The 18157-nt window shown below is 46.2% G+C and overlaps 1 protein-coding gene across 1 annotated transcript in view; it reads right to left on the bottom strand.

Annotated features, from left to right (window-relative positions):
* Positions 1–2558: 2558 nt before the first annotated feature.
* The window catches only part of Scpep1 (serine carboxypeptidase 1), a 32362-nt gene continuing 16763 nt past the window's right edge, over positions 2559–18157 (bottom strand). The window contains exons 8-13 of the mRNA XM_051158267.1: positions 17247–17375; positions 15871–15964; positions 14494–14607; positions 12254–12391; positions 9883–10046; positions 2559–2707 (exon numbers count right to left, since the gene is read on the bottom strand). Coding sequence (XP_051014224.1) covers positions 2645–2707; positions 9883–10046; positions 12254–12391; positions 14494–14607; positions 15871–15964; positions 17247–17375 — 702 coding nt within the window. The 3' untranslated portion in view covers positions 2559–2644. The remainder of the gene's footprint in view (positions 2708–9882; positions 10047–12253; positions 12392–14493; positions 14608–15870; positions 15965–17246; positions 17376–18157) is intronic.

An 18157-nucleotide genomic window follows, 5' to 3' on the forward strand; every position in this document is an offset into this window, starting at 1 on the left:
ACTGAATAAAAGGAACTTGGATGAGCACCAGCATCTCTCTCTCTCTCCGCCTCTCTCAGCTTCCCAACCGTGCATGCAGTGTGACCAGGCACATCACGCACCTCCCATCATGTCTTCTGAGCCCAAACAGACAAACTCTTCCTTGGGTTGCTTTTGCCACCACAAATGGAAAATAACTAATGCTGCGGTTCTTCTGCCATGCGTGCCAGGGCTGTGTGTGAACATGCCCTAAGATCGCAGGTGGCCATTTTGGCAGAAAGGGTGTGAGCAGGGAAGGCAAACGGACATCCAGAGCAAGTGTTAACTCCAGAGAAAATGAAGTATGGCCTCTTCCATATTGAAAAGTGGCTCAGGGGTAACCAAGCTCGCCCTCGGGAGCTGCCTGCACCCTAGGCAATGGTGCAGCCTTAGAGATTGGGCCTTCACTGTCACCACATGTTCATGAGCCACCATCTGCAGGAATGCCTGCAGGAGGCTGTCAGTTGTACACAGCGTGGTTATGTACAGAGCATGGGTCATCCCACACACTGGATTAGTACAATCTTCCGTTACCCTTGGGTGGGAATTCACACGGAGGACAGGACATTGACACTCAAACTAGCTTCCCACATCTTCCTCCGATTTTTCATTAGTGTTATATTCCCGTTTCTTCCCGGGCCTGGGCTAGCCTAGCAAACACAGATTTGATACTGGTCCCTTCTCCTTTCCAGGGCCTTTCAAGTGAGGCAAAGCTGGTGCATGGTTCCAAGTTCTATCCCCTGGAAGAACAGCCGTCTTTCAGGGTTATGGCTTGCATCTTCAGGAGATGTACCCGGCCAGGAATGTGTAAAGCAAGCCTTAGAGTTGCCTTCTTCAGTCAACAGATCTTGGGGAGTTCCCCGTGAAGGCATGCTTTGGAGTAGCAGCCAGTGTAATAGAGCAGTGTCTTACATTGTAACAGGATATCATAGATTGGGGACTTTTTAAACAACTCTCTTCTTTTTTTTTTTTTTTTTTGAGACAGGGTTTCTCTGTGTAGCCTTGGCCATCCTGGACTCACTTTGTAGACCAGGCTGGCCTCGAACTCACAGCGATCCACCTGCCTCTGCCTCCCGAGTGCTGGGATTAAAGGCGTGCACCACCACGCCCAGCCAACAACTCTCTTCTTATATTCACAACAAAGATACTCCTATGATAACTAAGCCATGAGTGGCATTGACACATTCATGAAGGGAGCTTTCTCGTCACCTCTTAAAGCCCCCCCCCCAACAGGAGGCAGGGGGATCTTTTTGATCTTTTTGAGTTCAAGGCCAGCCTGGACTACAAAGTGACTCCAGAACAGTCAAGGTTACACAACCCAAAGAGATCCTCTTAAATCATAGATGTCAGCACAGGATAGGCCCCCTGGGAGAGAATAAGACACAGCAAGGGCGGAAGTGAGGGATTCTCAGGAGTTGGCTCTTTAACAACAACAAATACAGAGCCGGGGTGGGCGTGGAGGCGGTGCAGGCCTTTAATCCCAGCACTCGGGAGGCAGAGGCAGGGGGATCACTGTGAGTTGAGGCCAGCCTGGTCTACAGAGTGAGTCCAGGACAGTCAGGGTGACACAGAGAAACTGTCTCGAAAAACCAAACCAAGCAAAAAACAACAACAACAACAACAAAAAACCCCAAACAAACAAACAAACAAAAACCACAAACATCAACACAGCAGGAGAAAAAGAATGCAGGGGTTTGATCCAGAACAGGCTCAAAGCGGGCACAAGAAACAGAACAGTGAGTCCAAGATCGTCTTGGAAAGTACTTAAGCACTTACTTATTCAAACCCCAAGCTGTGGTTTAAACATTAAGCCTGGAGCTTTTCATCTTAACTGTAAAGAAATGTGGAAATCTTTTGACTAAACATTTATCCTTCCAGGAGCTTACCAGAAGGAGCTGAAGTGTGCCTAGAACTATTAGCTACTAGGGTGACTCGGCAGAGTGGGACAAACCAGAACCCCCCGAGGGAAACGACTGGGAATTTGGTAAAAACACTGTGGAACCATCCTAAAATAGAATTTTCAGCAGTTGTTAAAAATATCACAGCACATTTATTGACAGGAAAAGAAGTGCGGGTCACGCTGGTAAGTGGACAAAGCAGAGGGCAAAATAGCAAACAATATGGATTCCATTTTTGTAAAAATATATATGGATATGTAGCAAGTAAAAGACCCATAGTTGGCAGCTCAGTGGGTGTTTGTTGTTTTCTTTGTGTCTTGCTCACTGTTTTTTCTCCGCCCCCCCCCCACCCCCCAATCACTTTCGGTCTTTTGTTTTTGTTTTTTGGAGACAGGGACTGTCATCTAATGCAGGCCGGGTCTGACCTTGCAACGTCGCTGAGATTGCTCTTGAACTTCCTGTCCTCTTGCATCTACCGCCCACCTGTTGGGGTGTGCATGGGTTATCATTTGCTCCTGTAGTAAGAGGCCAGTCCATCACAATCCTTCACATGGATTAAGTGAGCCTGGTTTTAAATACTCTTCAGCAAGTAGAGGAAAAGAAGCCACAGTCTTCCGGTGTAGGGGAAGAGGGCAGGAGCTCCCACTTTAGCACCTGCACCCTGGGCTCTGCTGCAGTGCGTCTCCAGGCCCCACCAGCTCAGCTCAGCTCAGCTCAGCTCAGGCTTTCTACTCCTGCTCAGTGACCAGTCTCATCATCTTCAGAGCCATTTCCCCTTGGTCAGAAGGAACCTAGAAGCAAGAAGCATTTGATTAGTGTTCCTGATGTAACCACTGGGTCAAGGTCAAGGGTGACAGACATCTTCCTTTTTTTTTTTTTTTTTTTTGAGACAGGGTCTCTCTGTGTAGCCTTGGCTGTCCTGGGCTCGCTTTGTAGACCAGGCTGGCCTCGAACTCACAGCGATCCACCTGCCTCTGCCTCCCAAGTGCTGAGATCAAAGGTGTGAGCCACCATGCCCGGCAGACATCTTCCTTTCAAGGTGAGATCTAGAAAGATCTGTGATAGCTGCCTATAAAGAAAAGGCCTCCTTGCTGGCCCCAAAGTCTTTCTGGGCTCCCAGTGTGTTGGGGCCTGAAGAAGTTGGCATTTAGGGAAGAGCCTTCTCTCCCACTTGGGGGTGACCTGTTGATCTCTCCTTCTCCTCTCTTTCTGTGCCCCCTCCCTTCTTCCCTCCTTTCTCTCTTTTTAGCAGTGCTGGGATCAAATCTAGGGCCTCACACAAGTTAGGCCAGTGCTTTACCACTGAGTCACCCCACCCCTAGTGCTTGGTGACTTTCTAATGGAGTCTGTGTTTATGGTTTGGGACCCAGACCACTGAAGAAAGAAGGAAGATGAAGCAGAAAGAAGAGCGAGCAGAGGAGCCAGGCACAGTGGTGCACACCTGTAATCCCAGCACTCAGGGAGGCAGAGGCAGACGGATCTCAGTGAGTTCAAGGCCAGCCTGGTCTACAAAGTGAATCCAAGAGAGCCAAGGCTACACAGAGAAACCCTATCTCATAACAAATAAACAAACAAAGAAGGGCTGAGGGTGTAGCTGAGCTGGTAAAAGCACTGCCTGGTATGCATAAAGTCCTGCATCCATCCATCCTTGGTACCATGTAAAAGGGGGCAAGGGCACATACATGCCCGTGAGAGTGGAAGCAAGAGGATCATGAATTCAAGACCAGCCTTGGCTATATATAGGAAGTTAGGAGTCAGCTTAGGCTAAATTATTAGACCCTGCCTCAAAAACAAAAAACCAAAACGCAAAAAAAATTATATATATTTTTTAAACTTGGTGATTGCTAGGCAAGCTAGTGCGTTTCTTTAATCCCAGCATTCGGGAGGTAGAGGCAGGCAGGCAATCTCTGTGAGTTCGAGGTCAGCCAGGGCTACACAGAGAAACCCTGACACATAAAACAAAAACAAAAACAAAAAAACCCCGCAAAATTTGGAGTGCTGGAGAGATGGCTCACTGGTTAAGAGCACTGGCTGTGCTTCTAGAGGACCCAGTTTCAATTCTTAGTACCTACATGGTGGCTCACTACTGTCTGTAACTCCAGTTCCAGGGAACCAGACACACATACAGGCAAAACACTAATGCACATAAAATAAAAATAAATAACTTCAACAATTTTTTTTTACTTAAAAAGCCAGATGTAAAAAAAAATAATAATAATTAAAAAAATAAAAAGCCGGATGTGGTGGTGTGCATCTGTAACCCACCCCAGCAGCCCTAAAGCAAGATGAAAGGTAGAGAGACAAGAGAGTCATCCAGAAACTTATGGGCCTGCGAGGCCCACAAGAGAGATCCTGGCTCATTAAGGTGGAAGGAGAGTAGCAAGTGAGTCATCCTCAGACATCCACCGATACTTTGTAACAAGTGTGTCCCCACTCATACACACATATTAACAAATAAGATAAATAATAACAAAGAAAGAAGGAAGATGTTAGACATTTGAATGTGTTCCTTTTGTGGGAGGAAGGTCCTGGTCCAGGCCGGGGTTTATAGTAGAGAGGAAGGGAAGACACAGCCTAATTAGAGAGCTGAGAACCAACAGAAATGAACCCCTGCTGGGCATGGAGCCTGAGGCTCCCGCTGTTTCTTTTCTCTCAGATTTTTTTTGAAGAAAAAAATATGTATTCAATATATATATTGATATATTAATTCAATATATATATATATTAATTTTTTCCAAGACAGGGTTACAGGGTTTCTCTGTCTAGCCTTGGCTGTCCTGGACTCACTTTGTAGACCAGACTGGCCTTGAACTCACAGCCATCAACCTGCCTCTGCCTCCAGAGTGCTGGGACTAAAGAAGCCCAGCTTTAAAAAACAAAAAACAAACAAACAAAAAAAAACCACCTTCCATACATAGGAGTTTTGAGGAAATCTGACTCCTTGGAAAAGGGACTGTTGCACCCGTATGTATTTATCTGTAGCAATAAAACACAAGCTAAGGACGCACTCAACAGACACATATAAATAAAAACTCTGCCTTACACCATTGAAGGAGGGAAAGAGGAGGCCTCAGCTTCTCTTCTTCAGTGGGAGAGGCCGAGCAGCAGTCTCTGGGTGGGATATCCCCGCCCTCCCATCCCATCTGATCCACAGTCATGGGCTCTCCTAACTAAGCCACGGTGGGGCGTGCTGAAAATGACATTTAGCCGAGGGGCTGACCTCATAACAGTTCCTAAGGATGACTTTAGCTTGTATGCGCTGTTCGGTATGTGGCAAACCAAGAAGACATGAGTGTGAATTCCACGCTGGAGTTGCTGGTTCATAGACAGTAGCGGTGGGTGTGTCACTTTAAGGCTTTCTAACAGCACTGCCTGGCTCAGTACTCACATTCACAGATCCATAACTAAAGCCACCTTAAGCCTGGTCCCTGCTGTTTCAGGTCTCTATCCTTTTCTGACAGTCTTTTATCCCAGGCTGGCCTCAAATTCACTCTGTAGCTGCGAACTCTCTAGCAGGATGTGGCAGTGGTGCCTGCGACCACAGCACTTGGGAGGTTGGGGGCACGAGAACTAGGAAGTCATCCTTACTACATGGTTCAGTTCAGACTACCCTGAGCTAAAGCAGGGTTTGTCCCCCAAACCCAACAAAAACAAAAAACAATCTGTTTGAAGCCAGGCGGTGGTGGCGCACGCCTTGAATCCCAGCACTCTGGAGGCAGAGGCAGGTGGATTGCTGTGAGTTCGAGGCCAGCCTGGTCTACAAGGTGAGTCCAGGACGGCCAAGGCTAGACAGAGAAACCCTGTCTCGAAAAACAAAATACAAAACAAAACAATCTATTTGAGTTTAGTGAAAAATTGTCATATGATACTGGGGTGATATCCCATCATTAAAAGGCTTGTCTTGCTGGAGAGATGGCTCAGAGGTTAAGAGCACTGGCTGTTCTTCCAAAGGTCCTGAGTTCAATTCCCAGCAACCCCAAGGTGGCTTATAACCATCTATAATGAGATTGGGTGTCCTCTTCTGGCCGGCAGGCACTCATGCAGGCAGAGCACTGTATACATAATGAATACATAAATATTTAAAAAAGAGAGAAAGAAAGAAAATGCTGGGTACAGCGACATGTGCTTTGAATCTTAGAGCAGTGGGAGGCAAAGGTAGGAGGATCCCTGAGGCTTGTTGGCCAGCCGGCCTTGCCTAACTGGTAAGTTCTAGGGCCAAAGACAGACCTGTCTCAAAGGAGGTTGACAGCATTCCTGAGGATAATATTACAGGTTATTCTTTGGCCTCTGCACACAAGTACTTGCATATACACACATGTACCCTCCCAAATATGTGCACTTGCACAGATACATGTATGTGAACACACAAACACACATAAACTTTTTTCTGGCTGGATGTAGCAGCTCACAATTTTAATCCCAGGGTTTAGGCAGAGGCAGCAAGATCCCTGAGTCTGAGGCTAGCCTAGTCTACATAGTGAATTTCAGGGTACATAGTGAGACACTTGTTACAAGAAGAAAAAAAAAGCCAAATGAATGTAGGCCATAATTTCCAATAATTTTTTAAATGACCCTACTTTTTTCTACTACTTCCTATGAAGCACCCTTCTCAGCGGTGACCATTATAAAATCAAAATGTCAGGCTGACTAGACGCTCAGCAGAGATGACACCCTGAGTTTGATGCTCCGGACCCACAAGGCTGAAGGAGAGAAGTGAAGAGCTCTGAGTTGTCTTTTCACCTCTATACCTCCAACCCTCTGCACAGATTAATGTAATTAAAAACATTTTAAGGTCAAAAGAGCAAGGCTGAAGACAAGGCTCAGTGGTTAAGAGCACTTGCTGCTCCCTCAGAGGACCTGAGTTTGGTTCCTAGGCTCCATCTTGGCTGGTTCACCTGTAACGCCAGCTTGACACCTTCTTTTGGTTTCCACAGGCACCCACACACATGTGCCTATTCATATAGACACATACATTGGAAAATAAAATATGGGGCTGGAGAGATGGCTCAGTGACTAAAAGCACTTGGCTGCTCTTCCAGAGAACCCAGCTGCTCTTCCAGAGAACCCAGCTTCAATTCTCAACACCTACAGGGCAGTTCATCATTGTCTGTAACTCCAGTTGCAGAGGATCTGACGCCCTCATAGAGACATACATGAAGGCAAAACACTAATGCATAGATCCTTAAAAAAATAAAAAAATAAACTCATTAAGAAAATGGCTGGGCATGGTGTGGTGGTGCATACCTTTAATCCCAGCACTTGGGAGGCAGAGGCAGGCAGATCACTGTAAGTTTGAAGCCAGCCTGGTCTACAAAGTGAGTCCAGGACAGCCAAGGCTACACAGAGAAACCCTGTCTTGAAAAACAACAGCAACAACAACAAAAAAAAAAAAAAAAAAAAGAAAGAAAGAAAAGAAAGAAAGAAAAAGAAAATGAACCTTACAAAACTAAAATAGAGGTAAACTCTGAAAAATACTGAAGATCCTCTTTGTCCCAAGTATCAAATATTCAGCTAATATGTATTTCTTTATATAAAAATACAAGTATAGGGCTGGAGATATGGCTCAGAGGTTAAGAGCACCATCTCCTTTTCTAAAGGTCCTGAGTTCAATTCCCAGCAACCACACTGTGGCTCACAACTATCTAAATGAGATCTGGTGCCCTCTTCTGGCGTGCAGGTGTACATTCAGGCAGGACATTGTATAAATAATAAATAAATAAATCTTTTTAAAAAATACAAGTATATGCAACTCACTACTAGGAAATTTACCTTAGTCTCTAATAAACAGTAAAATAAAGGATTATCTTTAAATAAACTTATGATTCACTATTAGTAAGTGTTTGGTTTATAATCCCATTTATATACCTGGGCCCCACTGAAACTTGCAGCTCCATGAGGTCAGGGACCAGCCCCATTCTCACCCCCAACCCCCGTGCTCCAGGCACTTGCACACTCGTATTTATCTAGGAGACATTCAGGTGTTTGGTTAATGAGGTCTTGGGGCCCCTCTGCCTTTTGATAGTCCCACCCAATATGGGTGGGGGAGTTGGAGGCACTTGGGATTAAGGCCTCTGTAATCTCTCTTAGATCAGAGAAAGCTATGCAACCAACACATAACCTAAGAAGAAAGTAGTACATTCCCTCCGTGGGCACAGAAGTGGTTCCTCTTTGTACTCAAAACTCCTTCTTCCTCTTCTTCTTTCTTTCTTTCTTTTTTTTTTTTTTTTTTTTTTTGGTTATTCAGGAGAAGGTTTCTCTGTGTAGCCTTAGCTGTCCTGCACTCGCTTTGTACACCAAGCTGGCCTCACAACGATCCTCCTGCCTCTGCCCTACTCCCTCCCTGAGTGCTGGGATTAAAGGTGTAAGCCACCACACCCAGCTAACAAAAAGTAATTTTATTCAATGTTTTTAAATATGTTATATCTGGGTGACATGAGATCTGGCAATAACCTTTTTCCCTGCAAAGTTGCGTTAATGTTAACAGTTTTGGATTCTAGATTTATGGATCAGCCATGCTCAATCTGTAGTAGAATTTCATAAAACAAAACAAAACAAAACAAAACAAAAAACCCAAACACGGGATGGAGAAATGGCTCAGAGGTTAAGAGCATTGACTGCTCTTCCAGAGGTCCTGAGTTCAATTCTCAGCAACCACATGGTGGCTCACAATCATCCACAATGTGATCTGATGCCCTCTTCTGGCCTGCAGGTGTACATGCAGGCAGAGCACTGTATACATAATAAAAAAATAAAAATAATAAATAAATAAATAAAAACCCCAAACATGTACTAGGGCAGTGGTTCTCAACTTCCTAATGCTGTGACCCTTTAGTACAGTTCCTCATGTTGGGGTGACCGCCCAACCATAAAATTATTTTGTTGTTACCTTATAACTGTAATTTTGCTACTGTCACGAATCATAATGTAAGTGTCTATCATGCAGGATAGCTGAATTCACTCCCAAAGGGGTCTCAACCCGCAGGTTGAGAACTAGGGTGATAACTCATTGGTAAAACGCTTGCCTCAAAAGCTTGAGGACCTGAGTTCAGATCCCTAGCACTTGTGAAAAGGCAGTCGTGGCTGGACAGGCCTGCACTCTCAGCCCTGGGAAAGGAAAGATAGATAGGCAGACACCAAGCTCACTGTGAGACCCTGTCTCAAATAATAACAATAGTAATGATGATGATGATGATGGCGGTGAGATGGCTCAGCAGTTAAGAGCAGTTAAGAAGCTACTAGCTTCTCTTCCAGGGGACCTGGGTTCAATTTTCAGCAACCACATGGCAGCTCACAACTGTCTGTAACTGCAGTTCCAGGGGATGTGACACCTTCACACAGGCAAAACACTGATGCACATTAAATAATAAATAAATAAATAAATATTTAATAAAAAATGGGCCAGGTGTGGCAACCTGTGCCTTTAATCCCAGCAGAGGCAGGCAGACCTTTGTGAGTTCAAGGTTAACCTGGTCTATTGTCTATACACTGAGCCCCTGGCTAAACCTATTTACAAGCAACAAATAAGGTGGAGAAGGAGACAACAGTCCCCACCCCCATTAAATCTGGCCTCCATGTAAGAATCCAAGACACACACACATACACACACAGAGACAGACAGACAGACACACACACACACACACACACACAGACACACACATACATAGAGACAGACAGACACACAGAGAGAGACACACACACACATACACATACACACAGAGACAGACAGACAGACACGCGCGCGCGCGCGCGCGCGCACACACACACACACACACACACACACACATGAGAGAGAGAGAGAGAGAGAGAGAGAGAGAGAGAGAGAGAGAGAGAGAGAGAGAGTGTGTCCAAATATCACCAAGCCTGAAGTTCTTTCTGAAGGCCAGTCCAGCAGTGGACATAGGCATGAAACACCGCGGCTTCCCACATGACACCATCCTTAAGTCTACAACAAAAGGCCGATGCTCACCATGTGCCCTGCCCTCAGGATCCAGTAGAAGGATAGGTTCTCATAGGACTTGACAAACGCAGACGTTTCCGAAGACTTGGGGTTGGTGTGCAGGGCCTTCCATTTCAGCTGATTGAATTTGGACAACTGTGGCCATTTCAGCCTCCGCAGCCAGGCCTCCTGACCTAGTGAGGGGCACAAGGCACAGTATCATTATAAGTGCTTGGTGGAGTCGGGGACAGAGGGGGAAAAAAATTTAGCTCTTATACCTTAGTGTTTCCCAAATGTAATGTGCATTCAGATCCCTGGGATCTTGTTCCAGGCTCCTGCCCCCTTTCTAAAAGGTTCCCATCGATACCTGGGCTAAATGACAAATCCCACAGCTATGAAGCTGGCTATTTTTGTTTTTAAACTTTTTATTCATTCATTCATTCATTCATTCATTCATCCATCTATTTATGTTTTTCAAGACAGGGCATCTCTATTACACAGAGCCCTGGCTGTCCTGGACTCTCTTTGCAGACCAGGCCAGCCTCTGCCCCTGGAGTGCTGGCATTAAAGGCATGTGTTACCACGCCCGGCTTTTTTTTTCCACGCCCCACTTTTTTAAAAAAAAATTTTTTTTTTTTGGTTTTTCAAGACATGGTTTCTCTGCATAGCCTTGGCTGTACTAGACTCACTCTGTAGACCAGGCTGTCCTCAAACTCACAGAGATCCGCCTGCCTCTGCCTCCCGAGCGCTGAGAGAGTAAAGGTGTGGGCTACCACACAGCTATTTTTTTTTTTGGTTTTTTGAGACAGGGTTTCTCTATGTAGCCTTGGCTGTCCCGGACTCGCTTTGTAGACCAGGCTGGCCTCAAACTCACAGCGATCCGCCTGCCTCTGCCTCCTGAGTGCTGGGATTAAAGGTGTGCGCCACCACGCCCGGCTTATTTTTTTCTAAAACTTATTTATTTTATGTATATGAGTGTTCTATCTGCATGTACACCTGCAGGCCAGAAAAAGGCATCAGATCCTTCTATAGATGGTCGGGAGCCACCATGTGGTTGTTGGGAATTGAACTCAGGACCTCTAGAAGAGTAGACAGTGCTCTTAACCTCTAAGCCATCTCTCCAGCCTCCTGTTTTTAAACTTTTCAATGTCACTGTCTTTTTCTTTTTCTTTTTTTTTTTTTTTAAGAGATTGTCTTGATAAATTGCAAGTGCTTCAGGTTGGCCTTGAATTTGCTGTGCTGGGCAGCAGTGGTGCATGCCTTTAATCCTAGCAGTCTGGAGGCAGAGGGAGTTGGAACTCTATAAATTGGAGGTCAGCCTGGTCTACAAAGAGAGTTCTAGTAAAGCCAGGCCACATAGAGAAACCCTGTCTCGAAAAAAAAAAAAAAAAAAAAAGATAGAAAAAAAGAAAAGAAAAAGAACTTGCTCTGGTGCTCATCCTGGCTTTGCGATTTAAACCATCCTGTCTCGGTAGCTATTATCCTAGGCCTGGGCCAATAGGCACACCTGTGTGTTCTAAGAACTGGTCTCTAGGCACCACAGGACTCTACTGCCATCAGAGGGAGTAGGTGGCTTTCAGGCAAGGCTGTGGGCTATGGGACACTGCTTGATTTTCTATAGAGACCAATTCTCCTGGGGCCTTGGAGACAGCGTTGTTAGGGGTTAGTGGTTAACGCCTTCTGTAACACCATAAAGATGAAGCTTTCCTTCAATTAAAAAGTGTATTTGAGCTGGGCGTGGTGGAGCATGCCTTTAATCCCAGCACTCAGGAGGCAGACGCAGGCGGATCGCTGTGAGTTCGAGGCCAGCCTGGTCTATAAAGCGAGGCTGGGATAGCCAAGGCTACACAGAGAAACCCTGTCTCGAAAAACAAAACAAACAAACAAAAAAAGAAGTGTATTTGGCCAAGAGCCAGGAAGACTTCAGCAGGAGGGGGCTAGATACTATTCTTTTCTTTCTTTCTTTCTTTCTTTCTTTTTTTTTTTTTTTTTGGTTTTTTGAGACAGGATTTCTCTGTGTAGCCCTAGCTGTCCTGGATGTGCTTGGTAGACCAGGCTGGCCTTGAACTCACAGAGATCCACCTGCCTTTGCCTCCCAAGTGCTGGGATTATAGGCGTGCGCCACCATGCCCAGCTATTATTCTTTCCTTTTTTTTTATTCAGAGATAGATTCTTTTCTTTAATCACACCTAGGCACCCCAGAAATAGAAAGATCCAGAATTCTCTCATGTGTCATACCTCAAGAGTCAAAGTTAGGGATGGATGGATGGATGTAGCAGGAAATGGTATTCCTCCTGGCCTTAATGCCACCAACCCCAAGGCTAATGTCTCCATTAGCAGGCCACTTCCTGTGAGCTTGACCCATGACTGCTTCTGTGTGTCCCTCAGAGTTGGGTCCTACCCATGGTGTCCACAATGAGATCCAGCTGTCCGTTATACACAGTCACATTGACCCCAGCTTCTAGCAACTCATCCACAATGCTGATGACAGGCTTCATGAAGTCCTCTTCCATGCTTAAGAACACATATGATGCCTGGCCTACAAAAGGAGAAGGAGAAAGAGTCAGCAGGTCGAAACGGGCATCTGTCAGTCCAAGCATCCTAAGGTATGGTACCTAAAAGTCCCTAGGTAGCAAAGGCTGAATGACAGGTGTGCCACAAAGTGACCAACTGGTCAGCAATAGCTGGGTGGAAATTAATAAATAAAAATAGCGCACATTGTCCCTTTGCTCAGGAGCTTGTGATGAGAGGACACGCCATGTGCCATAAGGAACTGAAATCTGCAGAAGCAAACAGAGTCAGAGGCCCAGAAACCCTTTTAGCTGGTCCATTTGGGAATACACTGTGCTTTGGCCCTGAGTTACTTTGGTGCCAAGTAGTACCTGGGCCATGTCCCAAGTTCTGAAGCTGGACAGAGAGCTATCTTACCACAATCCAAACCAGACGTAAGTTACATCAAAGCAGGCTTCCAGGAAAGGCAAATCGCTAACAGTACCAGGCAAGACAGCAGACAACACAGACTCCTGCTCAGGCCCGACCACCTGCCCTGACATCATAGTGAACGACAATTATGTTTATCTGTTTACCTGACAGGCACTAGGCTAGGTAAATATTACAGAAGCAGCTTCCACTTTGCCATCAGCATCCCTAGAAGGGAAGGAGCCTGGGCAAACTGGAGGTAAATGATGCTCAGAGAGGCTGAGGAACACAGCCAGGTGAAACTAGCCAACAGTGATCTCAGACTGACTGACCAACTCAGAGTCAAGGAAGGAGCCTTCTGAGAACTGGGACTACAAATGTCTGTCACTATATCCATCCCCCTGCAGTGTCTAATGCCACAGTCTGACTTTTTATTTGATTCAAAGATGTGAAGATACAAGCCGGGGGGTGGTGATGCAAGCCTGTGGTTCCAGCATTAGGGAGGCAGAGGCCAGCCTGGTCTACAAAGGGAGTCCAGGACAGCCAAGGCTACACAGAAAAACTCTGTCTGGAAAAACAAAACAAACAAACAAAAGACATGAAGATACTGAATGAGGAGTGAGCCCCAGCGATGCAGACTGTGTGGGAAATGACCCATGACCCCTAACGAAGTCAGGGCAAAAGCCAAAACATAGTTCTGAGCAGCTACAAGGGGGCAGGGGTGACCCGAGAAAGAGGCCTCCCGACCTTGTAGTCTTGGGGTAGGTATCTTGGATGCAAACCAAACAAATGCCACTCTACTCCTTCAGAGGCCCCTATGGGACTAAGTAGGAACTTATACAAGGTTTCAATCTGGACTTGGTCTCTAAAGACTCAAGTATTTCCACACTGTGACCTTCAGAGCAGAACACAGATGTGGCAGGCTGTATCTAGCAGCAATGTTTGAAAGGCCAGCAATGGGAACTGGCCAAAACCTGCCCACTGCACGTGGACTGTCTGATATCCTTCAAAGGACCTTTGGCTAGAAATCTCACTGTGGCCAGCTGTGGACTTACATGTTGCATTTTTATCATAATTTTAAAAAATTCTATTTATTTACTGATGGGTGGGTTGGGGTGGAGACAGGCAGATGCTGTGGTGCATCTGGTCCAGGCCAGAGGATAATTTCTGGGAGTCCATTCTCTCTTTCCAGCATGTGAGTCCCAGAGACTGAATTCAGGTCATCAAGGTTGATGGCAAGTGGCTTTAACCATTGAGCCATCTCCCTGGCCATTTATTTATTTATTTATTTATTTATTTATTTAAGAGACAGTGTTTTGATAAATTCCCAGGCTGGCCTCAAATTTGTGATGCTCCTATGTCCTGTGTCAGCCTCCTAAGTACTGGAATATCCAGGCATGCACTACCGTGGCTCACTCTTATTTTTTCACTGTTATGAAGGTAAAGACTATAATAGTCCCCATGCCCTCACATCAGGTTTTTGACAATAATCGATTCATAATCAGTCACATGTCACTTCTCTTCCCACCCATTCCTCTGCCAGCTCCTCATGCTGAATCACGTTTGCCACGTCACCGACTGATTCTACGTCTGCCGCAGACAGCAAGGTTATTTTACGTACAACAGACCGTCATCACCAAGGAAACCCATTCTATGAATTAAGGGCTCTCGATCCGCACACCCCTCCCCCTCTTACAAAGGGGAAGTGATTAGGGAAGGTACCTCCCCAGGAGCAATCCTCTGGGATGATTTTGAGCTTCTTTCTGATGGGGCCATTCATGAGTTGACTCAAGGCATCTCCTTGTAGGTGTCTCACATGACGCTGACAAAGACGAACTAAAAGCAAACTGGTACAGAGTGAGTCAAAGGGCTTCTGGGATCAGGACCCCAGAGAACTACTTTCCCAAGCTGCAGGGGGAAGATGGCACCATGGAGGGAGGTTTTTTTTCCTGGAAAAGGAAAATATGTCACTTTGATCGGTGCAGAGGAGAAAGGAGGCCAGGAGCAGGTTGAAAGCGGATCCGTTAATACTGATAACTGTATTACGTGCATGCTGGGGCCACTGGGATTGCCCTGAAGGGACTAAGAAAGTTGGTTCAGAAGAGGAAACAAGGGTGTTGGGCAAGCTCTGTGTGTTTCTTCCTTACTGAGGGAGTGTTTCAGGCATTTCACAATCAAAGCCAAGCTGGGCCAGCTGAGAGACCACTCCGGTCAGCCCTGCAGGGACCTGACACTGCAGGTGGGTGAGCAGAAACTACTTCCCCTGTGGTGCAGCTCAACCGCAAAACAGGTACTAGGGCGTACTAGGTCCTGGGCATGACGATGATGATTATTTTGAGACAGGGTTTCTCTGTGTAGCCTTAGCTATCCTAGACTCACTTTGTAGACCAGGCTGGCCTCGAACTCACAGCGATCCTCCTGCCTCTGCCTCCCGAGTGCTGGGATTAAAGGCGTGGGCCACCACACCCACCCTGGGTATGATTCTCAAGCCTCCTACATCAAAAAGGTGTTGGTTCTCATCACTTCCTGGCCCTTTGGCTAAAAAAATCACGTGTTTAAGTATGCTAAGTAACAACAACAACAACAACCAGATAGGAAGCCAGGTGCTGGCAAATGCCTTTAATTCCAGGACTTGGGAGGCAGAGGCAGGTGGATCTGTGAGTTCGAGGCCAGCCTAATCTACAGAGGAAGGGTCCAGGACAGCCAGGGCTACACAGAGAAAACCTGTCTTGAAGACAAAAAAACAAAACAAATCAAAAGACGGCAAAAGCTATTGTATGACCCCATTTGTATAGAATGTTGATAAAAGCCAAAACCCAGACAGCCAGAAAGCAGCAGCTTAGTGATTGCCTGGGGCTGGCAGCGGGAGGGGAGAGTGACCGCAAGCCGATGTGCAGGATCTTTTTGGGGGTGATGGGGATATTCTAAAACTGGATTGTGGTGATGACTGTGCAACTCTGTGAATATACTTAAAGCCACCGCAAGCTACAGTTAAAAGAAGCCAAGTTCCTGTTATATAGATGATCTCATGTTAGTAACAGGGCAGGTCGTCTTACATAGAGGCTGGGGCAGGGCCTAACAGTGGCAAGGTACACTCACCTAAGGGGCTCCGGAGGAATTCAAGGCCCGATCCCATAGCAGGTGAGGGAGTGCTTTTAGTTAAGATATTGTAGAAGTTTACCCCGTCTGTGTTCTGAAATAAAGAGTGCGTTCAGATGGCTTCTTTCTCTGTCCACCATCAAAGATGCAAATCAGAAAGGTGCTTGGCTTTCCAAGGATGACCGTAAGCTTATACATTTACTGAACTTGTAAGAAAGCCCCTCTGAAGGCTTAGACAGCAGCTGTGCACATAGCTCATGGAAGTCCTGGCACAATGGAACACAAGGGCCTGTGTGTCAATGACCAGGGAGCCTGGAGTGACAGCATGTCCTCTTGGCCATCTTCTTTTTATTTCAAGGAAGAATGTTACTTGACAAGGATCCAAATAAGAAAACATATTGTTCCTGGGCGTGGTGGCTCATGCCTTTAATCCCAGCACTTGCGAGGCAGAGGCAGGCAGGTCTCTGTGAGTTCGAGGCCAGCCTGGTCTATAAAGTGAATCTAGGCCAGCCAAAGCTACACAGAGAAACCTTGTCTCAAAAAACAACAACAAAAGAAAGGAAGAAAGAAACCATATTGTTGATCTGGGAGTGGTGGCACACACCTGTGATTCCAGCACTTAGATAGGCAGAGACAAGGCAATCTCTGTGAGTTCAAGGCCAGCCTGGTCTACAAAGCAAGTCCAGGACAGCCAAGGCTAATTACAGAGAAACCCTGTCTGGAAAAACAAAACAAAACAAAACAAAACAAAAACTATCTGAAGCAAGGCGGTCTCTTCCCTTCAGTGTTTAGAGATGTTATGTCATGTTGTGCAGGTGGGGCCTCAAACAAGCTATGTAGCTGAAGATCGCCCGGAACCCCTGGTCTTCCTGCTTCTTGCAATGGATTACAGGTGTACACTATCATACTAAGCCATTGGACCATAGTTTTGTTTGTTTGTTGGGTTTTTGTTGTTGTTTTGTTTTTGAATAAGGGCCACATGTAGCCTAAGCTGACCTTAAACTTACTATGTAGCTAAAGTGACCCCGAGCTTCTGATCCTTCTGTCTGTACCTCCCGAGTGCTGAGACATCACACCCATGTACCACTACGATGGGCCAGCAGACATTCTTTCTTATAGAATCCCAACATTCAATCAGGGACAAGAAGGTTGTTTAATGCCTAGGAAGCTTTGTGACCCTGTAAAGGGCCACTATGCCATTGCTAAGACCCTGTAGGTTTATCATTCACCATGCAAGTAGTTCTAAATCTGTGGGAGACCCAGGATAGGCGGATCCTCACAACATCAACCTCAGGTCCCATCCCCCACCCCACCCGACCCCACCCCGGGGGTGGGGGGGAAGCCATGTCCTGCTAGCCCAGAGCTTAGTCTTTTACCTTTTCAATGACCACCTCTGCTTTCCCCCACAGCTGAGTGGCCTCCTTGTACAAGCCCTTGTCTATAGCTTTGAGGACTTGCTCTGCAATGCCGGACACCTCCGCCAAGCCTTTGTCGTCAAGGAGAGACTGGAAGATAAATGAAGGACAAAAACTTTTTGATGGACTAGGGAGCGTGGATCTGGTGCTGCTGTAGCAGGTGAAGAACAAGAGAGAGAGAGAGAAGGGAAAAGAGGAGCCTCAGAGAGGTGCCGGGGATCAAACCCAGGACCCTGTGCGTTCTAGGAGGCGTGCTACCACCAAGTTATTGCCCCAGCCCCAAGTCATATACTTATCGATGGAAGAGACAGAGTAGACAGTTAAATGAATCAAGAGAGTAGGCAAATGAAGGTTTAGGTTTACCACAACCTTTCAGCTTTAGGGGAGGGGGTTATCTGAAAGGTCTTATAAGAACAAGAGAGTTTAAGGTGGTGAGTCGGGCTGAAATGGAGACAGAGGATAGGCGGATCTCTGTGAGTTTTAGGTCATCCTGGTCTTCACAGGTTTTGGGGGGAGGGGTGTAGCTTGGTTGGTGGAATAAGCAAGAAGCTATAGGACCCATGAGACCCCGCCTCAAGAATGGAAGAACCCTTGACAGGACCACACCTGGGGCTAAGCTCAGCTGGCAGAGTGGTTGCTCTGCACATAAGAGGATTTGATTTTCAACAACAATGCGCGCACGCGCACACACACACACACACACACACACACACACACACACACGATTTTTCCTTTTTCTTTTCTTTCTTTCTTTCCTTTTTTTTTTTTAAAGATTTATTTATTATCATGTATACAGTGCTCTGTCTGCATCTACACTTGCAGGCTAGAAGAGGGTGTCAGGTCACATTATAGATGGTTGTGAGCCACCATGT

This window comes from Acomys russatus, chromosome 16 (genome assembly GCF_903995435.1).
Source record: "Acomys russatus chromosome 16, mAcoRus1.1, whole genome shotgun sequence".
NCBI lineage: Eukaryota > Metazoa > Chordata > Mammalia > Rodentia > Muridae > Acomys > Acomys russatus.